Raw genomic sequence first — 27662 nt, 5'->3', positions numbered from 1 at the left:
CACATTAAGGACTTTGGCCTTTATTCTGAGTGAGATGGAAAACACTTAGTGGGCTTTGCTCAGAGGAGTTACTTGGATTGAATTAAGTTTTAACAAATATTTTGGCTACTTCGACAAAGAGCCAAGGAGGAAGCAGGGACCAGTGAGAAAGCCATGGCAGTAATCAAGACAAGAGATGATGGCAGCTTAAAAACAAGTTAGTGGCAATGATGTTAGCGAAAAGCAGTCAAACTTCTGAAATTCCACAAACCTAAAAAAAAAAATGAAAAAAATATACAGAGAATACCAGTTGTACCACCCAACATTGACAGTTGTTAGAATTTCACTATATTTGTTTTATCATGTATCTAGCCATGTAGCCATTCATCAAATCATCCATTAAAGTTGATATGTATTTTGAAGAAGAAGCTGACAATGGTGACTCCAAGCTTTGGAGTTTTTTAAAATTGAGATATAACTCACATTAGATTGACTCTAAAGGTTTTGGCCAAAGAATAATGAGTAATTATCAACAACTGAGATGGGAGAAGTACAGTAAAGCACAAGGAAGAGGTGGAGGACAGGAACTCAATTTTGTATGTTTGAGATGCCTATTACGCATCCAAGCGGGCATGCTGAACAGGCCACTGTACATGCAAATCTAGAGTTTGGAGACAGGTCAAGGCCAGAGATATACACATCTGAGTCATCAGTAATAGTGAATCATCAAGGCAGTAATTCTCAATTAGAGAGTCTAGATCACTAAAGCATCTGCATCATTAGATACAGGATGATGGCTATCATTTCAAGAGGATCAAGAAGGGGGAAAAATGACTAATAAGGCATCTACCAAACCAGGGACAGAGACATATCCATTCAGTATTTCAGACAGACCTCACACTCTGAGATGGTGTGTACCAGCGCAAAAGAAATAGAAATCTATTACTTAATCTGCTTGTGATTGTCTTAACTGCAAATAATAATAATAATAATAATAATAATAATGGCATGAGGAAAAGGATCTTGTATTAGTCATATTCGTAGCATATGCTATTACATTCTACCTGGAACCTAGTAAATCAATGAATAAATGAATAAATCATTAAAAATAAAAATAATTAAATGAATAAAATCAATAAAAATAAACCTACATAGGTAAAAAGTCATGTGCAACATCAGAGAATTATTTTAATGCTCTTAATTTACAACTTTATAATTTTATTTGGCATTTTATTGCCTCATTCTGAAATATATTCTTTATGTAATATAGTATATAATATAAAAACCCCAGACCAAAATATCCCACTTAAAATAAAAAGTATTCTCTGAGAATATAAGTTTCTATGACAGATGAAAAAATAATAATCACAAACTAAAAAGCATTAGTAAACGTGCCCAAATTTGGATACACTTAAAAGCAAAAGTTACATGATCTCACTCCTTTGACAACAAAATCAATAACGATGAGAGAGTCATCACAGTAATCCTTAATGCACACCTTATTCCATGTTGAATTTACAATTCTTAAGCTTTCTGAAATTTTTTCTCTTTCATGTAAACTCAGACTTTTATCTGAAAGCATTTCCAATTCAGTTCTATTCAGCCATTTGAGTTTTTCAGCTTGTACATCCATCTCCTGGGTTAAGTCCTAAAAGAGTCAGAATAGAGTTGTGGTTATAAGGTCAAGAACTATATCAGAAATCTCTTTGGGGGGATCTCTGGGTAGCGCAGCGGTTTAGTGCCTGCCTTTGGCCCAGGGCTCGATCCTGGAGACCGGGGATCAAATCCCACGTCGGGCTCCCGGTGCATGGAGCCTGCTTCTCCCTCCGCCTATGTCTCTGCCTCTCTCTCTCTCTCTGTGTGTGTGACTATCATAAATAAATAAAAATTAAAAAAAAAATCTCTTTGGGAAGGACTGCCTGGGTAGCACAGTCAGTTAAGCATCTGCCTTCAGCTCAGGTCATGATCCTGCGATCCTGGTATGGAGCCCCGTGTCTGGGGCTCCCTGCGTCTGAGACTCCCCACATTTGAGCTCCCCACATCTGGGGCTCCCTGCTCCAAGGGGAGTCTGCTTCTCCATCTCCCTCTGCTGCTCCCCCTGCTTGTTATCTCTTAAATAAATAAAATATTTTTTTTTAAAAAAACCTCTCTTTAAAATATTTTTATGAATGTCTTCTATTGTCTTTAACTTCTCTTGGAAAATAAATTTGTAAGAAGCCTAAACTTATGTTAACAAACTGTAACTGATCCAGGAATGAACACACACTTTCAGGATGCATTTGTATGAAGTTGTGTTCTGGTCCCTCCTCGACCCCCATCTCTTAAACAGGGTCATATCACATCATACTTTCTTTGATACTTTAACATACTGTCCTTAGATAATGAAAATAATGTGTATTCTAATCAAAGGCAAAAAAAGAAGCACCAGGAACATTTTATGCATCCATCTCTACCTTCTCTTTACCTACCCTAATATACTGCCCCACTCTTTGTGACTGTCCCCAAATTGTTTACAAAATGGAATGTTCCAAGAAAACTATTGAAATTTTTAGATAAAATAGGAACAAGTGTGATCCCTGGGTGGCTCAGCGGTTTAGTGCCTGCCTTTGGCCCAGGGCATGATCCTGGAGTCCCAGGATCGAGTCCCACATCAGGCTCCCTGCATGGAGCCTGCTTCTTCCTCTGCCTGTGTCTCTGCCTCTCTCTCTGTGTCTCTCATGAATAAATACATAGAGTCTTGAAAAAAAGAAAAAAAAGGAACAAGTTTGTTAGATATTTGTCACATTTTGAAAAGAACTCTTAGTCATCGTTTGCCATGTATTTTTCATCATTATGCAAAGTTTCTTTCCCAAAATGCCTCAATCATCCTCCTTAAAATCTTTAATCAAATTAGTGAGTATCCTTTCAGGCATACTTTAATGCATGCACATGTGCCTTCAGCACATGTATCAACACTCATACACAATTTCTTTTTTTTAGTAAAAATGTGAGCACATAAGTTTTATTGTTCTGCAATAAGTTTTAATTCTTAACACAAAAATTATGAAATTTATAGATATAAAAATGTATTTTAATGTATTTACATATATCCATAATTATGTATTTTTATATATTGTATACATATACAACTATAAACAATTCCTGTTGGTTGTGGATCAACAAAGGATATTTGATTCATAAAACCATCATGGTAAGCCTGAAGTACGCTGAGATGAGTTGCTCTCAAGTCACTTTGAGTTTTCTTGTAAAACTCAATTTTATAGTGAGTAATCAAGTTATTATTTTCTCAATCTAAAAGGAAAGAACTATACTTCACAATACTATTATATTCTAAAATAAACTCTCTTTAAAATATCCTAAAAATATTTGATCTAATACTGAGGATACATGATTTACCACTTTTCTGTGTGTGAAACCTTGCCTCTGCAAGAACAAAATTATATCAGCTCTTAAAAAAAAATTCCTCATGAAAGTTCACCACATTTACCACATAGTGCAAAGCTTCTTCCCATTTTCTTCTTCAGTCATGCAATATCTTATTTTTGGTGTGAGTGTTCATGCACCAAAAAACACTGGCAAATACGGAAACAAATAAACCACTTACTGTCAGTTCTTGAAAGTTTTCTTCCAGCTCAGCGGCTGATCTCTTTTGCATGGCATTCTCGGCCTCTGTTAACCAACACATAATCTCACCTAGTCTTCTTCTATATTCCATCACCTGCTTATTTTCTCCTTTTAGCCTAAAAGAATATATTATCGAAAAACATTGACAAAAATTATCCAACTAGGAAGAACATTATATATTTGCTTTGGATATCCTGACTAAATACACCACACATAAAAATTCTCAATAATTATCTTTAATATATATTTTAAGTGAGTGTTAATAGTAATGTATACTTGCTGCAATATTAAAGATTATTTGGTAATATGAGAATAAAAATTCTACCTTCATTAAATTAAAAAACACTGAAACTATGCATTATCTTCTCCCATTATGAAAAATTCTGCAGAAATTTAATACCAAAGATTTTTTTAAAAGATTTTATTTATTAATTCATGAGAGACACAAAAAAAGAGAGGCGGAGACATAGGCAGAGGGAGAAGTAGGCTCCCTGCAGGGAGCCCAATGTGGGCTCGTTTCCGGACTCCTGGATCACGCCCTGAGCCCAAGGCAGATGCTCAACCGCTGAGCCACCCAGGAGTCCCAATACCAAAGATTTTAAGCTACAGACCATTGTACAACATAATGGATGGTTAAAAAAAAGAAGAAGAAGAAGAAAGAAAATGTCTTTATCTCCAAAAAAAAGGAAAAACCTAATTTTCTTTGAGTAGTGCATGAAGATAAAAAGTCATCATTATATGACATATTATTCACATTAGGTGGCAACCATTACTCTACTTTATTCATAGGAAGAAAAGAATAAGAACAAGGCAAGATACTGAGAATGGAAAATTTTTACAAGTATTAGGAAAGTCTAAGAAAAAATGGAAATTTTGTTAGCTCGTTAAAATAAGTATTATATTTGAATATAGCACCAAGTTATAAAAAGAGATCTAGAAGAAACAAAGCAAAAGTTTTAAAGGATATAAGGAAACAAATAGTCATATGAATATAAAAAAGGAACTGCCTTAATTAGATCTTTTAAATGTTATAAGAATAACATTTATAAGTATATAAACCATCTGTCAGAAGATGAGAATATGACTAGAACTCATAAGATGAACAAGATTATATATTTTTCAGAGAGGGTTTGCAAGCTATTTACAGCTTGGTGGTGGTATCATCATTTTTATAGTTGTGGCTATTAGCTGCTGGTTTAAAAATTGAGTGCAATTTTTTAATTAATTGCATTGTGTCAACCTGAATAAAAATTTACATTTTTTATGGCTATGACTTTTTAATCACAAAATACCTAACACATGATGCAATATATAAATATAATCGAATGCTAAAGAAATATTTGTATATTTAACAGAGAGTAATACTTGAAGAAGAGTATTTTAATGTTAAAAACTAAAGAAAATCACTAAAAAATTACAAGTTTACATTTTTAAGTATCCTTCAAGAGGGAACATTACTTCAAGATAAAATCAATCAAGCAAGAAAGCAATGGTACTAATTGTTATACACTGACAATACCAAAACAGGTAATTTACCCTCTATATCGAAGACTAGTTAATGTAACAACTTTGTAAGCACCCAAACACTATTATAAACCTTGTATTTATTTATTTTTTTAAAGATTTATTTATTTATTTATGATAGACATAGAGAGAAAAAGACAGGCAGAGACACAGGAGGAGGGAGAAGCAGGCTCCATGCCGGGAGCCCGACGTGGGACTCGATCCCGGGACTCCAGGATCGCGCCCTGGGTCAAAGGCAGGCGCTAAATTGCTGAGCCACCCAGGGATCCCCTTAAACCTTGTATTAAAAAAAAAGGCTGGCATTTATATTTCCAATGTTGTGTGATCATGACTAACAGTATTTTGAAAATATATCTATGAAAAAAACTAACATCAAGTAATTTCAAGAAGATATACTTGAGTCACACAAAATTTTCATCTGCAAACCAGCAAAATATAATCTATTTTAAATGTTATCCCTAAGAGTAAAAACAAGTTATAAATTTATGTTCAAACAGGAGATAACAATTGCTCATTAAGGAATAACAGCATACGTTGATGAACTGTGCAAATATTTAACTACAAGCACTTAATATAAAAACAAATTACACTGTGTTATTCCTCAATGATTCTGATAACAGTACACATACAAGCTCTTAAAATTGCAAGGTGGCCCCAATTTAAGATAAGTTACAACTTGAAATGAATTTAAACATAAATTTATGAAAATAAATATTGCTCTAGTTAAAATACAAGAAGCTGGAGAAGAGATTCATTATTATCTTGTCCTCAAGATGAGTAAAATATGTATTAGCTTCACCTTGTTAGTTCCTAGAGCAATAATTACCATATTCCCCAGAGACCCACTTGAAAATCTTTAGGAGAATTTCTGCTATTATTGCTAATATCATGCCAGCAGGTACATCTTTTTCCTTAAGATGACCTGGGAGCTAGATGACTTACAAACTAGGAGAACTCTCCATGCAAATGCGTTAGCTAGGCACATAAAACCCTTTGGGACCTCAGCTTCCAATCCCACCCAGGGTCCCTCGAACCCTCCTCATCATATAATTTTGCAGATCTCTCACCTGGCCATGCTATCTCATGCTTCCAACCTTAGCCTGTTCTACTCGTTTCCCTAGAACGCCCTCTCGAGGATTAATTTATGGGAAATTGTTACAAATGCTTCAACACTCAGCTTCAAGATCCCTCCCCTTGGAGAGTTCTATGGTCTTGCCGAATTTGTTCAAGCACAGTATTTGAGAGCCTAAATTCATGCCATCACTAACTTTCTGTATGAGACTTGGACAAGCTACTTAACCTCTTCTCTCTGAGCCTTAGTTTCAAAAGCTGCACAATAGGTCTAAGTCCTTTCAGAGGAGTTGAGAGGATAAAATGAAACAATGTGTGCCAGGTGCCAAACACAGTCTCTGCCACATGGCAATCTCTCCACCCAAATGCACAAGCCATCAGTTGCCTCTTACCAAAACACACAAAATAATAGATGATTTTATTTTATAAAAAGCTGCCATATGCCAAATATTCATAGTTCCATATTTTTTGTTGTATTTCACATTATGAAATAGGACTTAATAAAATATTAGGTTAGTTTTTTTTAACAAAAACGATAGCTTATTCCTCAACCAACACATCATCTACAGAGTTAAAATTAGCAGAAAAAAAAGAGGACTTTCCAACCCAAACTAACATCAACCTAAAAATAAGATCATTAATGGGGTGAAACATGTTAAGCAAAGTAGAAGTCCACCATTAAATCTTGAATCTCAAAAATAACTTCAAATAATTTTAAAGTAACATATAAAATAATTTGTAATGTTCAGTACTATATTCCCTGGTAATCAAACATGTTTGCAACCAGAAGACACTCAGTAAAAGCTGGGCATTATAACATAATCTGACATAAAAGCAAACAATATTTCATTATGTTTATTATATTACATAGATGAGGAATTATACTATTTACAAAGCACTGGCATATATGAATGTAACACACCCTTTGACTTTAAGAATAACCAAGTAAGAGGGATTTTAGAGGAAGATCCCAAGGCCCAATCAGGAAATGTGTAAGAAGTCTGACCCCAAACCCAGATCTTGAGACTGCAAGTCAAGACTGCTCTTCGCCTACTTCAAGTTCCTGCCACATAGTCACCACATGATACTAAAATGTCAAAAATGAGAAAAATAAATCTTTCACATTGTATGACTGAGTAGAAAAGTGAGGCTTTGCAGGTCGCCTAAAAATACAGTGAGACAAAATTCTAAAAATAGAGAACATCACAATAGAGGTAAATGTCAGTACAACTCCTATCGTGATATCAGACAATAGAAGATTTTTTGAATTCATCTGATTGCATCTTAAAAGGCTCTACCAAAATATCTTTACCCCTGTGCCCTCAAGTTACTACAGCTAAATCACCTTGGCCACCGGTCCTTCACTTCTGCAAAGATGGCATTCCAGCGCTGGTTTAAACCTGCCAGCTTGTCTTTCAAGAAGCTTCCATCCGTGGGGGAGAGTTTCTGTACAATCCCCTCCCCAGTTCTGTTTAGGGCTGCAAAACTGGGCTGATGGCTGCTGATCCCCTCTTCAAGTTCCTGTAACAGAGTACAACTCAGGATGAACTCCACTACTTAACTATGCAATGGATGCACAAAGCTACTATGTGTACCAGGTACAGTTTAAGTGTTAGAGAAAGTCCTAGAAGAATCTTTCTGCTCATGAAAAAGGCATTTTAAAACACTTTACTAACATCTCAATCAACACACTAAATGGAATAATCTATTTTGAAATCTAACCCATTCTCCTGAACGTCACCATGCAAAATACACTGGAAGAGGACAACCAATAATGTAAATAACAGCTGTTTATATTGAAGCCTAAGCATCAATTATGTTTGAGTAAAGTGGACTGTTTCTCTTCTTCCAAATATGTGCTTGAAAGCATTTCTAAATGCATATATATGTATAGACCACTACAACTCCTATGTCCCAGCATATGTAAATAAACCTCAGTGTGTATTTTATTGAGATATGGCTTTATAAGTCTGTAAATTTTTAAGTAACAAACTAAAAAAGGATATTGTAAGGTCAAATTTAAGTTCTTATCTATAACTCTAAAAGTAAAATTCATGAAAATTAACATGCTCATGAAAAAAATAAAAGCATGTTCTAATTTCTTTTTTTTACATGTTCTAACTCCTTGCGAGACTTCTACATAAAGTAGATTTTAAGGATTTAATAAAAGAGAAAATATCTTTAACAATGTAAACTGAAATTTTGCTTGCTTTGACCATTATTTTTAAAGACCCAATATTAACAGAACTGATTTAGCTATTATGTTATATTTCCCTGAGACTGAATTAGATTCACATGAGCAGTGGCCCTGACTCAGCTCCAGAATAATTTCCTTGTATGAATATTACCAATTCTGCAAAGAAAAATAAGATGAAGAGTATTAAAGTACAGAAAACAGGTGAGATATGCAGATATCCTTCTGTCCTTAATAAAGTCTTATATACAAAATTTAACAAATGTTACACTGAACATAAAACCTTAAAGATAAATTTTTTTCCATTAACCATTAAAGAGCACTTTTAACTTAAATTTTTAAAACCCTAATTAGAAATTGTAAATGCCAAAAAAATAAAAAATAAATAAAAAAAATTCTAAACGCCAATGTTTCTTAAATTTTGGAACTTGGAAAGGAGAACTGGAACAAATTTATAGGTTCTCTACATATTCCTGAAAAGTTAATATATTTAGTCCTTCCTTTCAAAATCAGCCTTAAATGGCACATCCTAAAGAAATGTGCCACCTGTTGAGCAGACCCCTACCCTCTGATGGAGAGCACTCACCTGCTGGTGCATCCTAGCTTTCTCCAAGTCAAGGCCACCATCGGGAGTAAAGCTTTCAGCCAATAACTCTTCAGCCTCCGTTATCCACTGTGTGAGGTCATTAAGGTCACAGTGGAACTGTCTCCATTCTTCTACAGCCCTATCAAAATGACTAGAGGACAAAAAACAAAAGAGGTTTCCAAAGTTTCCAGGACTGTCTAGAGGCAATTTTTCCAACATGGAAATTCAAGTCTCATCGAAACTGAATGCCCCCAAACAAGTGAATTCACAGCTCACTGATCTCTAAGACCAGTTTTCATGAAAGATTATGGTTAATGATGCCTCTTAGAGAAACATGCATCATATCAAGAAGATTCCTGCCCTGCCCTGTCTTAACATGTGGGCATACATATACAAACACACTGGGCAGCTTTTTACCTGAAAAGACAGCCTGCTCCAGCTTGGAAAATCAAGATTGATTAGCTGCAGCCACACTAACCCACCCAACTTTCCATACTTAACATGTTAAATACCATGAAATGTAAAATATGATTAATTATTCTATTTTCTTATGGGGAAAAAAGAGGAGTTTTATTTCCAGAATACGTAGTTCCCAGCTAGAACAAAATCTAAAAGGCGAAAAACCCCCAAAGTTTCCTTGCGCTCTATTATCTCTGTGTTATGGACCTATTGTGTCCCCCAAAATTCATATGTTGAAGCCCTCATCCCCCAATGTGACTATATTTGGAGAAAGAGGGAATTTAAGGAGGTAATTAAGGTTAAGTGAAGTCATAAGAGGGGAGCCCTAATCCCAGGAGACGGGTGTCCTAATAGGAAGAGAAACAGACACACAAATGGATCATTTTCTTTCTCTCTCTCTCTCTCTCTCTCTCTCTCTCTCTCTCTCTCTCTCTCTCCCCCTGCAAGAACACAGAGGAAAGGCTACAATGTGTAGGCACACAGTGGGAAGGTGACCATCTGCAAGCCAGGAAGAAAGGCCTCATTAGAAACTAACCCTGCTGGCACCTTGACCTTAGACTTTAAGCTTCCAGAACTGAGAGAAATGTGTTTGCTGTTTAAGCCACCCCATCTGTGGATGGCATCTTAGGATGGCAGCCTCAGCCAGTCAATACCCTCTGTGCAATGGCTAATGTGGAGTGTCCCCTTTATCTGATAATAGAACAGTATGGAGGTGCTCACATAGCATAGAACTGTTCGTCAATGAAAGAGCTATCAAGATTTCTATTTAAACATAACTCCTTTAGAAAGGAGATAAAGTCACACTACACTTCTTGTCACATTTGGAACACATTAAGTTAGAAGAAAAATCTTTGTTGAATTAAGAAAAATCTTTGTTGAATTAGGATCCTAACAAATTTCCCTATGCCTTTTCTTTTAAAGTAGCACTGCTAGGAGAGGGTTAGATGGTATCCCTGAGATTTTAACAATATTTCAAAAAATAATGAAATGGTCCCTGGCATCACTAACTCCTAAAAATGTTCATGTTCCCTTCTTCCATGAAAATCACTTTGAAAATGCTGTTAATATTTTTTGAGTGCCCAGAGAGAAGCAGCATTCTATTGGGCATGACAAAAATAAGAGCACTTCTAACACATCACTAAGAGAAGATATAGAGGCAATTTTCATGACATTTCATAAAACTATGCAATAACTAAATAACAAACATAGATGCTAACTTTTCAAATGTTGTAATAGTGAATAGAAAATTGCTAAAAAAAAAAAAAAGGCTGCCTCAAAGATCTGAAGACCTTGAGAATACAAACATGACATTTAGTAACAATAAGTATCATTGTAATGGAACATAAATCTCAAACTAATGTAAGCAGCATAGCTATGGATTAAATAGGAAGTCAAAAGAAAGAAAGAAAGGAAAAAAGAAAAGAGAAGAGAAGAGAAGGGAAAGAAAGAAAAAAAAGAAAAGAAAAGAAAAGAAGAGGAAAAGAAAAGAAAAGAAAAGAAAGAAAAGAAAAGAAAAGAAAAGAAAAAAGAAAAGAAAAAAGAAAGAAAAGAAAAGAAAAAAGAAGAAAAGAAAAGAAAGAAGGAAAGGAAAGGAAAGGAAAGGAAAGGAAAGGAAAGGAAAGGAAAGGAAAGGAAAGGAAAGGAAAGGAAAGGAGGAGATGCATGTTCAGGTAGGACTCACAAAGCCATCATCACCTCCTCTCTAACCCAACCAGCTTGCAGAGGAGGCAGCAGAGTATTGTGATGAGCTGTGGACCTCCAGAGAATCAGACTCCAAGTCCCAGCCTTACTGCAGCCTTGATTTAGACCTGAACTATAAGCATATTTGTTTGTTCTCTCTAATATTTCAGCTGGTCTTGCCATCTTCCCCACAAATTCTTCTCACCACCGATGTACCCTATCTCTGGCAATGGTACCACCACCTACCTACATCCTCAAGCCCAAGACTTGGGATTCAGTTTTTACTTCTCCCTCTTCTTTACTCTGGACACCCCACCAATCACATTTTACTGATTCAACTATTTAATTCTCAATTTTTCCCTTAATCTCTACTTCCACAGTCACTATCCTAATCAAGTTATTATCATGTGAGCAGCACAGATAGGTCCCCTTAGCTCTCAGTCTTGTCTTCTACCGTGTATTCTACAATCAGCAAACTCTCATTCCCTTGGTATAAAATACTGTCATGGCTCCCTACAATTACACATGGATTTTTCTAATACTGTAAATATATTTCCTCTTCCTTATGATTTTAATAACATTTTCTTTTCCCTAGCTTACTGTATTATATGAATACAATATACAATACATATAATATACAAAATACATTAATAAACTATGTTACCAGTAAGGCTCTACTCAACAGTAAGCAGTAATAGTTAAGTTTTGGGGAAGTCAAAAGTTATACACAGACTTTTTAAAAAGATTTTATTTGCTTATTCATGGAAGACACAGATAGAAACATAGGCAGAAGGAGAAGCAGACTCCCTTTGGGGATCTTGATGCAGGACTCGATCCCAGGACCCCAGGATTATGACCTGACCAAAGGCAGACACTCAACCACTGAACCACCCAGGTTCCCCCACATACTTTTTATTACGTTGCAGGGGCAGTCAGTGCTCCTATCCCCATGTTGTTCAAGAGTCAACTGTACTTAACGTGATATATAAGGTCCTTCTAATAGAGTCCCTTCAGACCTTTCTAGTTTCATCTTTCTGCTATGAGTTCTAACTCTGTTGGACTATTTTCATTTCCTCAACAGCAGTGCACTCACACGTGCTCTCTCTCTCTCTCATCTTTGAAGGTTCTTAGCACGGTCCTGTATTTTCCCCACCATAGCACTATTTAATAAGTGCTTGTCATTATTTTTCTACTATGTACATTTGGACCCTGAGACAGAGACTGTATCTATTAGTACATCTGCATTATAACCCTTTTATAACTACTTATATGTAGCTACTTATATGAATACCTTGAATTAGTCATTTACTCAGTAAATATTGGTCAAACAGATGGTGCATGGACAGACGGATAGACAAGTATACAGAGGTAGGTGGATGGGTAAAGTCTTAAAATTGAATTTCAAAAACTTTTTAAATAATAGAAAAAGAATGACTGAGAAAATTAAGAAGGAAAACTACTCCTTGCAGAAGATGGAATTCTGAGTAAGAATCAGAAACTGGAAGGAAAAAAAAAAAGAATCAGAAACTGGAAGGTAAAGAAAAATTTAATCAAGTTTGTGTGACATGAATGAAGGAAATTCTTTCTGAGCAATATGCCCAAGGTATAAGAAATTAGGCCACCTGGAGAACACTGTTAAAAAGCTTCTAAGTTCAAGATGAGAGGTCTGAACTTTGTTCACCACCAAAGGAAATAAAGAGGATGAATACCTGAGAAGACATTCTTAGGAGAGAAGATACATGATGATCCAAGGATCCATGATAAGAAGGAAGAAATAAGTGGCTCAAAGAAAGGGAAGAAATTCATCCAGAAAAAGGGGGTTTCATTATTTACCTAAGATGGTTGGAAAACTACTTATTTGGAAAAACATGAAAATTAATACCATGCACCAGTGTTAAAGAGGCATAAGACAGTTTTCAAAGAAAGATGATTGATTTATATTTTCATGGTATTTATCTTACTTTTACGACAGGTCAACAAAGATGAAAAGCTTTTTTCCCCATAGATTAGTTTTATTTCTTTTTCTGTTTGTTTCAAGTTTTTCTTTTTCTTTTTTTTTAATTTTTATTTATTTATGATAGTCACCCAGAGAGAGAGAGAGAGAGAGGCAGAGACACAGGCAGAGGGAGAAGCAGGCTCCATGCAGCGAGCCTGACGTGGGATTCGACCCCGGGTCTCCAGGATCGCGCCCTGGGCCAAAGGCAGGCGCCAAACCGCTGCGCCACCCAGGGATCCCTCAAGTTTTTATTTAAATTCTAGTTAGTTGACATATAATGTAATAAGTCATTTCACAGAAAAACACATACCATATGATTTCACTTATATGTGGAATTTAAGAAACAAAACAGATGAACATCAGGGAAAGAAAGAGAGAGAAAGGCAAACCATAAAACAGGCTCTTAACTATGGAGAACAAACTAAGGGTTGCTGAAGGTGAGGTGGGGGGAGGTATGGGCTAAATGGGTGATGGGTAGTAAGGAGGATACTTGTTGCAATGAACACTGGGTGTTGTACATAAGTGATGAATCACTAAATTCTACTCCTGAAGAAGTTTGAAAAGTTTTATAGGTCAAATAGCACAGGGACCTCGTATAGACAAATGGACTTGGTGATCACCCTCATGTGATTATAACTGATAACTGAAACCATGAAAGTACAGGATGTTTTCCATTGCCTAGATGTTTTATGGAAAAAAAAACAGAATATACAAAAGTTCTCACTATTTGTGAAAGATGGATAAACATGGATAAAGAAAAATAAACATTTAGGATAGGGTACTAAAGTTGGGAGAGAATGAAAATTAAAAATAAGAACATAAGGCATCCAAGTGCTGGAATAAAATAAAAGAGATAACCCTCTAGCAAATGTAATCAAGTTAACAAAGGACAGAAGATAATAAAAGTTATGGTAGATGAGACTTTTCGAGCATAAGAAAATATAGTTTAGTGCTTAAAATTTTTGAAAATTCCCATGGAATAAACTCTTTTCTAAAAGGTAACATTTTTATAATCAAGAAAATGGCAGAATTTCTGCCATCAGTATTACTAGTCCACAATGTTCTTGACATTTTACCACATTAGCCAAATGCATATATACGAATAGGAAGATTTTTAAAAAGAAGTTATCATTATATACAACTGATGTGTCAATATATACAAAAGTCAACAAAATAAGTTTTATACTCACACACACACATGCACACACACCCAGAGTGTAGAAGAAAGCTATCACACACCAACTCTATAGCAACAAACAAGAGAAACACAAAACTACCAGAAGACAGGGATCTGCAGGAACTTTCCTCAGGGACAAAAGTGCTAGCAGATGCCATTTTTTCTTGCCCTTGCCCAAAATAGATAGCCAGATGCTGCTGGAAGCTAATTCTGACACTCTGCATCCATTCACCTTGCTAGCACCATATGCCCTATCCTGGCATTCCCATGCAGACCCACACAGTCAACCAATTCACCTGGGCAGGCATCCCTCTAACGTGACTCCTGACCTGAGGAGAAGACACACACCAAAGTGCCCACACTTTCTGCAGTTGGGCCTTTGAGCTGGCTATAAGGAACAAGCCCTGTCCTACTCTGCACCAGCAGCTGTTGCCACAGCTAATTGCAGAGAGCCAGGCTATGTGTTGGCCCCCCCACTAACAAACCCAAGGAGGCTGCACCCAGGTCTCTTCATGGGTACAAACCCTGCCCAGTGGGCCCATAGCAGGCAAAGTAGGTCACTGTAGCCAGCTGGGCTAAAGGCTAGCCTGACACACAAGCATGCCAAAAAAACCATAGCTCAGCCACAACAGGAGGGCTCATGCAGTAGTGTAGGACTGCATTACAGGGCAGTACACAAATCCAATGCTTTCAAGACTAGGAGATGTAACTGACCTACCGAATACACAGAAACAAACATAGAGAGGCAGACAAAATGAGGAAACAGAGGAATATGTCCCAAATGAAAGAACAAGACAAAATCCCAGGAAAAAATCTAAACAAAACTGATAAGCAATAGGACTTATAAAGATAGCAAAGTAATGGTCATAAAGATACTCACCAGACTTGACAGAAGAATATTTGAACTCAGTAAAAACTTCAACAAGAAGATAGAAATTATAAAAAATAATCAGTCAGAAAACTAATGAATACCATAATTAAAATGAAAAATATACCAGAGGGAATCAACAGATTAGAGGATGCAGAAGAATGGACCAGCAATCTGGAAGCCAGCAGAATGGAAAGCAACCAAAATGAACAGCAAAAAGAAAAATAATAAAAATAAAATTGGGAATAGATTAGGGGAACTCTGAAAAATCATCAAATGTAATAACATTCGCATTATAGGGATCTCAAAAATAGAAGACAGAGGGGGCAGAAAATTATTTGAAGAAATAATAGCTGAAAATATCCCTAACAATGGGAAGGAAAAGACATCCAGGTCCAGGAAGCATAAAGAGTCCCAAACAAAATGAACTCAAGGAAGTGAACACCAAGACACATAATAATTAAAATGGCAAAACTAAAGATAAAGAAGAAATCTTAAAAGCAACAAGAAAAACAAACCATTACATAAAAGGGAAATCCCATGAGGCTATGAGGTGATTTTTCCACAGAAAATTTGCAAGCCAGAAGCGAGCGGCATAATATATTTTAAGTGCTGAGAGGAAGAAATCTATAATCAATACTCAACCTGGCAAAGTCATTCAGAATTGAAGAAGAGACAGAGTTGCCCAGACATACAAAAGTTAAAGGAGTTCATCACCATTCTTCAAAGTAAAAATAAAAGGCCACAACTAGAAAAGTAAGAGAATAATGAAAAAAAAAATCACTGGTAAAAGCAAATATACAGTCAAGACTTAAATGTGAAATCTGAAACCATAAAAATAACATAGGCAATCTCTTGGACATTGGCCATAAATATCCATATTTATGGATATGTTCCTCAGGCAACACACACACACACACACACACACACACACACACACACACAGCTAAAATGGAACCACACCAAAATAAAAAGCTTTTGCACAGCAAAGAAAATCATCAAAAAAAGAAAAAGAAGAAAGAAAGAAAGAAAGAAAGAAAGAAAGAAAGAAAGAAAGGAAAAAGAAAAGAAGAAAAAAAAGAAAAGAAAAAAGAAAAGAAAAGAAAAAAAAGAAAAGAAAAGAAAAGAAAAGAAAAGAAAAGAAAAGAAAAGAAAAGAAAAGAAAGCAACCTACTGAATGGGAGAAAATATCTGTAAATGATTTATCCAATAAAGGGTTGTTATCCAAAATCTATAGAGAACTTCTACAACTCAATCCAAAACAACAAGTAATCCCATTAAATTGAAGAGGATCTGAATAGACATTCTTGCAAAGAAGACATCAGACAGCCAACAAACACATGAAAAAATTGTTCAACGTCACTAGTCATTAGGGAAATGTAAATCAAAACCACATGAGATATCATGTTACACCAGTCAGAATGCCTAGTATCAAAAAGATAAGAAATAACAAGTGTTGGAAAGAATGTAGAATGAAGGGAACCCTCATACACTGTTGGAGGGAGTGTAAATTGGGGCAGTTACCATGGAAAACAGTATGGAGGTTCCTCAAAACTTAAAACAGAAATACTACATGATCCAGGAATTCCACTATTGGATACTTACCCAAAGGAAATGAAAACACTAATTTGAAAAGATATACGCAACCCTATATTTGTTGCAGCATGATTTTAATAGCCAAGATATGGAAGTAACTTATATGACCATCAATAGATGAATAGAGATTTTATACACACACTCACACACACACACAATAGAACACTATTTGGCCACAAAAAAAGAATGAGATCTTGCTATCTGCAACAACATAGATGGACCTAGAGAGTATTATGTGAAGTGAAGTAAGTCAAGCAGAGAAAAGACAAACACTGATGATTTCACTTATATGTGGAATCTAAAAAACATAACAAATAAACAAAACAAAACAAAACAGACTCATAAACAGAGAGAACAAATTGGTGTTGCTGGACAGAAGAGGAGTAGGAGAAGGGATGGGCAAAATAGGTGAAAGGAATTAAGAAGAATAAACATCTAGTTATAAAATAAGTAAGTCATGGAGATGAAAAGTACAGCATAGGGTATATATTTAATAATACTGTAATAATAATGTTGTATGGGGCCAAACAGTGACTATATTTGTTGTGATGAGCACTGAATAATGTATGGAATTATAAAATCACCAGGTTGTACACCTCAAGTTGATATAACACTATATGTCAAAAATACTTCATTTATAAAAGAAAAAAGAGAAAAAAAGTAAAGCACAAAACTACCAATAATAGTCCTGGGGAGAGAGGTATAGATAAACCTTCAAATCTTTACTGAGAAGACAGAGAAGAATTCAAAAAATTAGAAAAAAAACTATATTTCAAATTGATCACGTTTTCACAAATTGGTTTGAAATGACAAAAATTTTACCAGAAGAAAAATATAGAAAAATAATATGAATTTAAAGTTAGAATAATTAGGGAAAGTACATTTTCTGGATATACTCAAAATAATTTCCTAGACATACTGGATAAAAAAATTTTCTGGATATGCTACTCGAAAATATTTTATAATGCTTTAAAAATGGAAGTATTATGGTATAAGAGTAAAAATGACAGTGTGATAAAGTAAATTAGAAAAATTAAATAAAAATGAGCTATGAGAATACACTTAAAATTTATAATAAAGAAATTATCACCAAAAATAAGGAAAAGCTAAATTATTCTACAAAAAGTATGAGAAAATTAGTTGTTCATATAAGAAAAATAAGACAAAGCAGATTAGTGTTTCTTAACCCAGATTATACCAAAAAAATGAACTGAGGAGTGTTTAAAAGGTAGGATGCATGAACTCTATCTACTCTTGTTACTAAAGAGGCAGTGTACAGAACCACCAATGTGGAGGCTTAACCCAAAATACATACCATAATAAAATTCAGATGGGTTAGCTATTTAATATAAACTTCAAGTCAAATAAAATTGTCCTTAAAATATACATACTTAATCTCATAATTAAAAGGTAATTTATATGCATATAAACAAAACAAAATCACAAAGGAAGACTTATGAGATATGATTATATAAAATTAGAACTTCCATATATAAAAAACACCACTAACAAAATTAAAGGGCCCATGAATAAACAAAAAAATATGAATAGTTAATATCCCTAACTTTTGCATATTAGTAAGTAAACAGTAATATCATGATAGAAAAACAAGCAAGGAGGATCACCTAACAATTGACAGAAGAAATAACACTGGGGTCAGTAAACATATATAAGAATATTGAAATCTCACTGATAACCAAAAAATGAAAATAGGAAAATAAAACTGAGATGCAATCCATCACAACACAATTATCAAAAGTTTGTCCAAAAAACAAAAACAAAAATAAACCGTTGATATTAACCAGATTCCATAAGATCCCTTTGACAAATATGGTTGGCAGATATATGACAACTAATTTCATGATGCAATCCAAATCCTCATTAAGTTAAAAGTTATGCTTTAAAAGCCTTGGGATGCCTGGGTGGCTCAGGGTGTGGTCCTGGAGTCCCAGGATAGAGTCCCCCATTAGGCTCCCTGCAGGGAGCCTGCTTCTCCCTCTGCCTATGTCTCTGCCCCCCACCCCTCTCTCATGAATAAACAAATAGAATCTTTTCAAAAAATAAACAAATTTAAAAAACTAAAAGCCTTAAAAGTTATGCTTTGAGGCACCTGGGTAGCTTAGTCAGTTAAGTATTGGCCTTTGGCTCAGGACATGACCCCAGGATCCTGGGATCAAGCCCTCCATGGGGCTCCCTGTTCAGCAGGGAGTCGGCTTCTCCCTCACCCTCCACTTGTACACGCACATGCATACGTGTGCACTTTCTTTTTCCCACTTTTTCAAATAAAATCCTTTTAAAAAGTTGCTATGTTTTAACAAATTACTCATTTTCTAATAATCAAATCTAATGAAGCAAAACTATGCATAAAGATGTATGTAAAAAAATTCTCTAAACATACAGACATGATTTTAAAAATCCATAGAAAGGAATACACCCAAAGGCCATTAACAGTGATCCGTTCAAGGACTGTATACTCACTTGAAATATGAGGGCTAAAACAAACAAAGACAAAGTACATGAGGCTTAGTTTTTGTGTGTGTGTCTCTTAAGTTTTCCAATACCTTTTTCTGGTTAACTTTCCTCTTACACACAGTACTTTATATTGGGCTATTTCACACCTCACTTGCCTTTCCACCACATACACAGCTACTGGCAAAAATCTTATCAGTTTTTATTTCTACTTGCTTTTTTTAAAAAGATTTTATCTATTTAAAATGAGAAACAGAGAGAGAGAGAGAGAGAGAGAGAGAGAGGCAGAGACACAGGCAGAGGGAGAAGCAGGTTCCATGCACGGAGCCCAACATGGGACTCAATCTTGGGTCTCCAGGATCACTCCCTGGGCTGAAGGTGTCGCTAAACTGCTGAGCCACCCGGGCTGCCCTTATTTCTACTTATTAATAGGCCTGGTCAAAATCTAGGAAGAAGAAGACTCAAAAAACATTAAGCAAAATTATTTTTAAAAAACAGTTTTGGGTTATACACAGATTCAAATTATCAATAGCTATTTCTGTTCTTCACTTGCATTAATCATCAAGTGTGTTTCAGAGATGTATTAATGAAAATCTTTTTTAAGTTTTTTAAAGAAAATGAACACCATTTAGATACTAAAAATTAAAGGTGTTTCCTTTAATTATCTAAATATTATGTTGCAAATGATCATCTATGTGTGATGCAATTCCTCTTTCTTTAAGGAACCACACTCATCACAATTTATTAAACAAGGCATAGGACAAGGATGTGAATCTTAGCTTATGTTATTATGTTATTATGTTATGTTACTAAGCTTACACTTAATCTTAGCATACATATGACCTTTGTCATGCCCATGAACCCATAGACCTTTTTAGGAAAAGTAGGTATTAATTTAATTTACACATACCTTTTACGATCATTGTACATTCTATTAATTCTGTCCCATTTTGCATTCAACTGAGTAAGTGTGTCCCGGATTTGAATGGCTTCAGGTCCAGAAGCTTCGAGGATAACATCTGGTTGCTTTTCATGAATAACTGCAATCTGTTCCCCAAGTTTGTCCAGTTGTTCTTTGATATTCTACAAATATATTATCACACATCAATAAAATTCAGCAAAGAGACATGAAGAATGAAATCCCAGATCAAAAATTTATCTTGCATAACATTTATTTAAAATATGAGACATAATAATTGTTGCTCATCAAAACTGAAAGCTTTTTAATGAAATAATACCCCATATTTGTCAAAGTGTGAGAAATACTACCTAATATCCTAATGGCAGAAAAGAAAATCCTCACAGTTGTTCAAAGCAGTATTTGTACAATATCAAAAGCCTCAATATTCTGTAAAGGTAATGAAATGTTTGAAGCTGGAATGATTTATATTTTCAAATAGCTAACAATGCCAATTTAAATGACAGAAATAAGCTATCAAACCTATCAAATCTAATAGTAATTTATTGGAAATGTATATGTAAGCGTAATCAAATTATATGAAAAGGCCTTGATGATATTTAAGAGTCTTATAAATAACTAAAAACTTCCCAAGTCTCTATTAACTTTAAGCAACATGCTATTCCATACCCTAAAAACTGGCCAATCTTAACTTGTTATAGATTACAACATAAATGCTGATATTGTACATCAACTGACAATCAAGTTTATAAGAAAGGTATATGGTTCATGCACGTGTTTGATTAAAGAAGTTTTTGATGTTGCCAGGAATTACTAACTGCATAGTTAAAAATCCATTAACTGCTCTTAAAAATTAAAAATTTGGTAATATTTTATTGGTGAATTGGGAAAGTTTTATTATTCATATACATTATTAATTCCTTGGCACAAATTTTAAATTATAGGCCATCTATAAAGGCACAAGGACAGATTTGCTTTATTCCTACATTAATGGTGGCTACTCAGATGAGGTGCCTGGAGATTTACCTTCAGAGAGTCTTCCTGAAAAGAGAAGTCTTCATAGACAACAGTGCTTAGTTCTGGAGCATTAAGTGATAATTCAGCATCATCCATGGAAAGTAAAACTTTGCTAATTTCAACTAGATAATCTGTGGGGAGAGGTGACAATCGAATTCCAGGAGCAAGCTGACCTGTTCTCCTCTGTTGATTAGGGACTGTCTATAAAAACAATAATAATAGGATACATCTCTTATAATATCCTCACAATAAATAGTAGCAAATAGAAGAAAACACCGTACTATTTTGTGGAGCAATTCAATACCATGAACACAAATAAAAAAAACTAAGTTTTATTTATTTATATTTTTGCCCTGTCTTGCTGTAGAAACTCTAACAATCTCTACTCTGATTTTCTTCTGTAGCCTGCAGTGAAAGAGTATAAAGAAGTTAAAGTTTGAAAGGTTTTTAAGACATGTGCTTACTAAACTTATTTAGTAAACAAGAAAATACAACAACTCCTTTCCTGACCTGTTGGGGAAATGAGAATATGCCACAAATCATAAAATCTTATATGAAATAAAACATTTTAATATCATTATCATTTTACCCATTTTGTAAAATGTCACAATTAGATTAAAAACTTCTGGGCCTCACTGTTGAAAACATAAATAAGTTAAACAAGTATTCATAACATAAGAAATGCAACAGTGGTTTTGATTAAAATAATATCCAGGTAATTCAGTATATGACCTTAATCTTTGAGAACAATATTACAGAACATGACTCCTATATAACACAATCAATTCAGACAGATCCTTAGGCGGGTGGACTACCTATTTGGGTACATTTATTCATATATCCTCCATCAGAGCTTTCTCAACAAAACAATGCTCTCTGGGATGGGCTACCAGCCTTGCAGGCATTCAAGTCCTTTACTCCAAATGGCTACAGTTCATTAAATGCCATCTACTACTTGTAAACAGCAAAGTGCATCTTCTCATGAATTAAGGTGGCTTCCCAGATGCTTTCACTATTTTCCTCTATTGAACCTCTAAAAAAATGGTATTCCTTTGCATATTCAAATATGGCAGTGAAAATGATCATAAATACATGTTCAATGAGGTACTATCTTAAAGATGGTTATGTTTGGGCAGCCCGGGTGGCTCAGCGGTTTAACGCTGCCTTCAGCCCAGGGCCTGATCCTGGACACCCAGGATCGAGTCCCACATCGGGCTCCCTGTATGGAGCCTGCTTGTCCCTCTGCCTGTGTCTCTGCCTCTCTCTTTTTCTCTCTCTCTCTCTCAAACGAATAAATTAATAAAATCTTTCAAAAAAAAACCTTAAAAAATGGTTATGTTTATACTTCCTAAATGAAACCAAGATTCAAGACTAAAACCAGTGAATCAACAACATGGTGTTGAATATAGAGGTGTGCATTTATTTGTCTCCTAGAATGCGATAAAATACTTTTAGCAATTGGATAGTCTTGATTAGCAAGATAGAGGCAAGCCAAAGATTTCCTGATTTTATCCACAGGATTATTTATACTTGATTCTAATATTAGTTTTATTATCCCGATGCCACACATTCAAATTTTACTCAGAAAGCATTTCTAGATATTTACCCATGAGTCCAAGAAGGGAAATTATATTTTTTAAGCAAATATTAAAAAATGGGAAGGTCTGCAGGTATTGTAAATAGGAAGTTCCAAGTAAAAAAAAAAAAAAATCACATTCATTAAAGACTACCTTTTCCTATTCAGACTATAAAGATAACCTAGGATTTTCTGAGTCTCCACACTCTTGTAGAAGCAGCAAGGGCAGTTTGAAATTTAAACATGAGCTTTCTGTATTCCCAAAATAGATTTTATCCCAAGAGAGTAATCAATCAAAATGTCTTAGGAGAAGAAAAAAAAAAGTCCTCGAGATCTGACCCAGACTTTACTTCTGGATAATTTTATCTTTAAAAAATTCTGCAGGACACAGAAATGCAAATATACTGCAAGCTAATGCTAACATTAGACAGTGTTAAATGATGTTACTCATATAATATACAACCTAAATTCCAGATAAATAGATTAAAAAGTTCATTTTACATGAACATTTTATAAAAAGGTCATAAGTTTTGTTTTTATCAAACCATAGAGAAAAACCAGAACTAAACAGAACTGAATATTCATTATCTCTGTGGAAAATAAGTACTTTTCAGATCCTAAACAGGCTGAGGGAAAACACACACACACTCACACAGGACAAATACACTCATGCAGGGCTAAACAAAAATTTTAAATGGTTCCATGTTAAAGATAAAATAATTAGGAAAAAAAGTAGGAGCGCCTGGGTGGCTCATTTGGTTAAATGTCTGCCTTCAGCTCAGGTCATGATCCCAGGGTCCTGGGATGGAGCCCCACAAAGGGCTTCCTGCTCAGAGAGGAGTCTGCTTCTTCCCCTCCCTAGACCCCTCCCCTTGCTTATGAACTAACTCTTTCTCTCTCTCTCTCTCTCTCTCTCTCTTTCTCTCTCTCTCTCTCGCAAATAAACAAAGCCTTAAAAAATGATAAAATAATTAGAAGATGAAAATCAACAAGAAAATACTTTTATAGCAAATATGACAGGAGACTAATATCTTTATTTTATAAAGGGCTCACACATATTTTAAAAATAGTAACACATACTCTCAATAAACAAATGGAAAAGGTCATTTACACACATTTCAAGTAAGAAAATGAGTTCTTTAAATGTGGTTCTCAATTCTGACTGAACATTAGAATTGTGTTTGTTTCAAGAGAGTTCACATATAGGTCCAACCTAAGAGATTTTGTTTAACTGCTTTGGGGGTCAGATTTTTTTAATTCCCCAAGAGATTCTAATGTTTATACGTAAGACACGGTTTTAAAACTGCAAATTTAAAAAATTGCAAATTCGAAGAAGTATATTACCTAATGAAACAAGGACAAAAACATTTCAAATATTTTAAAAACATTTTAGTTACAATAACTAAACTACTGAATCCAAAACGAAATGAACTTGTTGTAAAGTATATTAGTACTCTTAAGAAACATATTTATTCATTTGTTAAAAGTCCAAAAATTATTTCTATTTTAGACCAGTAATGATTGACGATTTGAAACCCAAAAATAAAGTTCTAGGAAAACAAGATATTTTTCAAAGTATCAATGAAGCAAAGAACTATAATATCATCTCAAAAATGTTAGAAATAAAAATGGAGCCACGCCTTAAAAAGATAACACATTTATCAGGTAAAATAAAGAGATAAAACCCACACCAGGGAATAGGAATAAAATTAGCAAGATCTCAAAGATGCAAAGGCACCTGTGTGTTTGGGAAAATGCAGAAAGCCAGCATAGCTATACTCCTGGTGAGTGCCAGTGAGTCAAAGAGGTAGCTGGAAGCCAGACAGAAGAAGCCTTAGTGTATCATTATAGTGATGAACTTTGCACTTGTAGTTTCTTCTGTATTTTGCAGTATTTTCTTGAACACTTTCTTAGTTAAAGGAATGTCATGACCAGCCATAACTCTGGAGGGGAATAATTCTGAGGACCACTTGGAGGATGGGCTAGAGTTAAGAAAAACTGGACATAAGAAAACCCGGCTTGGGACACACTGCAGTGCCTAACAGGAGAAAAATCACAGGAGTCTGAATTATGGAAAGGAGAGAGGACAAAGAGATTCAGTCATTTCCCCAGGGTTGTAAAGCAAGTAGAGCTGTGTCTAATTTCAGGCTCAGCTGCATCTTACTTCCTTCGGAAGTGATGGTTTTAATACCTACTTGATGTGGTGTGAGGAACAAGAAATAGTTGAAAAGATTTTGAGGTTTCTATTTTGAGAATACATCGTTTTTGAGGAAATATAAGGAATACTAAGGGAATACATTAGGAAATATGGGTGGGAAGCGAGAGGACACGTTTAGGTTGGGACATGTTACAATATTGCATGCATAAGGCACATACAAACAGAGACATCTCACAGGCAGCAAGCTGAGAGGAGTAGAATCTTCTACTAGGTTCAACATCCTCAACTAAAAATGGTTCTGGAGACCCGGGATCGAATCCCACGTCGGGCTCCCGGTGCATGGAGCCTGCTTCTCCCTCTGCCTGTGTCTCTGCCTCTCTCTCTTTCTCTCTCTGTGACTATCATAAATAAATAAACATTTAAAAAAATAAATACATAAAAATGGTTCTTAGAGGGATTACCTAAGAACAGACTTTTAGAGAACACCAACACACTTAGCAATGCAGTTGGGAAGATGGCCACTGAAAAGGAAGTTAGTAGTGAATCTTTTTCTAGAATATAATCATAGTTCATCAATTCATAAATTTAGTTATTTGTAAACGAATATTTTTTGAGGTGATTAAGACCTCCATATATAAAATACAGAACTGAAGGAGAAAGTCACTTTTATTTTTTTTAAAGATTTTATTTATTTATTCATAGAGACACAGAGAGAGAGAGAAAGAGAGAGAGAGGGAGAGACACAGGCAGAGGGAGAAGCAGGCTCCATGCAGGGAGCCCGACATGGGACTTGATCCGGGGTCTCCAGGATCACACCCCGCGCTGCAGGCAGCGCTAAACCGCTGCGCCACCGGGGCTGCCCAGGAAGTCACTTTTAAAAGGATAGATGCCTTTTAGATTTAATACATTATCAGAAGTCCAAAAGAGATCCCAAAAATAGGACTTTGTTTCTATTTTCTTTGAATCCTGTCCCATCTAAAAATACAAATGTTATTTAGTAATGCATACCAGGAAGGAGAAAGGGATACTATTCCACCTGTTTTTTAAGGTATCCATGAAACCAGCATCAAATATTGGAATGGCAAGAGCTAAATAAGTTATTTAAAGAATACAGAGTCCCTTGGGAGATAATACCTTAGTTTTATTGTATCTTGTCCGCAAAAGTAGTAACTGCAAACGGATCTTTTCTTTTTTATTATCCTCCATAGGTTGATGTAACATTTGTTCTCCTCTTTGTAGAACTTCCTCAATTTGGGCTCTCTCCTCATCCACCTGAATGTTTAATAGGAAAAACAATTTACTCAAAAGAAAAAAATGCACAGCATCACTTACTAATCATTTCCCAAGAAGGAGAACTAACCTACAAAGTGTGAGATCAGTCAAGATCTGTTCATCTGAATAAGTAACAAAAATTCATGTTTTTTAAAAATATTTCAAATTTGAAGTTAAAATATCTTATAAAGAATGTTAGTTTAGCAGAAGTTAAAGAACATTTAGACAACACTTGGCAGAAAATCACATTTGGGTCTATTCTTTGGCATGATTTGGCAGATTCTTTGGCTAAACATCATTGATATAAAAATATAATTAACAGAAAAGTAAGAACACCGTGACTTTGAAAATCTCCTTGAACTAACCTTTTCATCTTCACCACTGAATTCCAAGTGTTTTTCCACAACTTTTAACATATTTTCTATGTCACTTTCTAATTTTTCCAGATCAGAGAAAAGTACATCAGCTTCAAATGCTTCAGTGGTAACCAGACGTTGGTACGATAATGGTTCCTGGCCAATTAGCAACTGCAGAAGTTAAAATATTCGTTGAAAAGATACATTCTTAACTAGACCATCATTAATTAGAGGGATAGAGTGTCAAGAGAGGAGCTAGCATTTATTTGAATTAACTTTAATTTCATTCATTCACAGAGCAATGAGTTTATCTATTTGGGCTTCTCAGAGCTATCCATTTTCTCCAAACTCCAGCCAGAGATGTGAGCTAGTGTGCAAAGAACAGTGGCTCCCTGGAGTGCTGTGTGGAGGATTCTGAGATCCCATATGAGCACAACACAAAATAGGACCAAGGCCTAAAAACCATCCCTGCCCTGGCCACAGAAAGAAGAAGGGTGAAGCAGCTGTGCGGTTCAGTGGTTGAGTGTCTGCCTTCAGCTCAGGTCATGATCCCGGGGTCCTGGGATCAAGTCCTGCACTGGGTTCCCTGCATGGAGCCTGCTTCTCCTGCCTATGTCTCTACCTCTCTCTGTGTCTCTCATGAATGAATAAATAAAATCTGAAAGAAGAAAGAAGAAAGAAGAAAGAAAGAAAGAAAGAAGAAAGAAAGAGAAAAAGAAAGAAAAGAAAAGAAAAGAAAAGAAAAGAAAGAAGAAAGAAAGAAAGAAAGAAGAAAGAAAGAGAAAGAAAGAAAGAAGAAAGAAAGAAAGAAAGAAGAAAGAAAGAAAGAAAGAAAGAAAGAAAGAAAGAAAGAAGAAAGAAAAGAAAGAAGAAAGAAAAGAAAGAAAGAAAGAAAGAAAAAGAAAGAAAGAAAGAAAGAAAGAAAGAAAGAAAGAAAGAAAGAAAGAAAGAAAAGAAAAGAAAAGAAAAGAGAAGAGAAGAGAAGAGAAGAGAAAGGGCCACCACGGAGTATAGGTACATCCCATAGAATGTCTCCCAGGTAACCTTCCCCCATGGAATCTCCTTTGGATTTTGATATCCAAACTGAAAAAGTACATATTTCTCAATGTGGTATTTTCAGACAGTATCACTACAGAAAAAC

At 35.1% G+C, this 27662-nt stretch overlaps 1 protein-coding gene across 10 annotated transcripts in view; it reads right to left on the bottom strand.

Moving 5' to 3' along the window:
- The window catches only part of UTRN (utrophin), a 497383-nt gene that overhangs the window by 262414 nt on the left and 207307 nt on the right, over positions 1–27662 (bottom strand). For all 10 annotated transcript variants that reach the window (XM_049113409.1, XM_025422487.3, XM_025422483.3 and 7 more), the window contains 8 exons: positions 26531–26692; positions 26028–26165; positions 21169–21360; positions 20134–20306; positions 8979–9129; positions 7544–7719; positions 3584–3719; positions 1478–1627 (listed from right to left, as the gene is read on the bottom strand). In XM_049113409.1, the coding sequence (XP_048969366.1) occupies positions 1478–1627; positions 3584–3719; positions 7544–7719; positions 8979–9129; positions 20134–20306; positions 21169–21360; positions 26028–26165; positions 26531–26692 (1278 nt within the window). The remainder of the gene's footprint in view (positions 1–1477; positions 1628–3583; positions 3720–7543; positions 7720–8978; positions 9130–20133; positions 20307–21168; positions 21361–26027; positions 26166–26530; positions 26693–27662) is intronic.

The sequence above is a fragment of the Canis lupus genome, chromosome 1 (assembly GCF_003254725.2).
Source record: "Canis lupus dingo isolate Sandy chromosome 1, ASM325472v2, whole genome shotgun sequence".
Lineage (NCBI taxonomy): Eukaryota > Metazoa > Chordata > Mammalia > Carnivora > Canidae > Canis > Canis lupus.
Note: the sequence above shows the minus strand (reverse complement) of the source record. Positions and strands in the feature narration are given on the sequence as shown.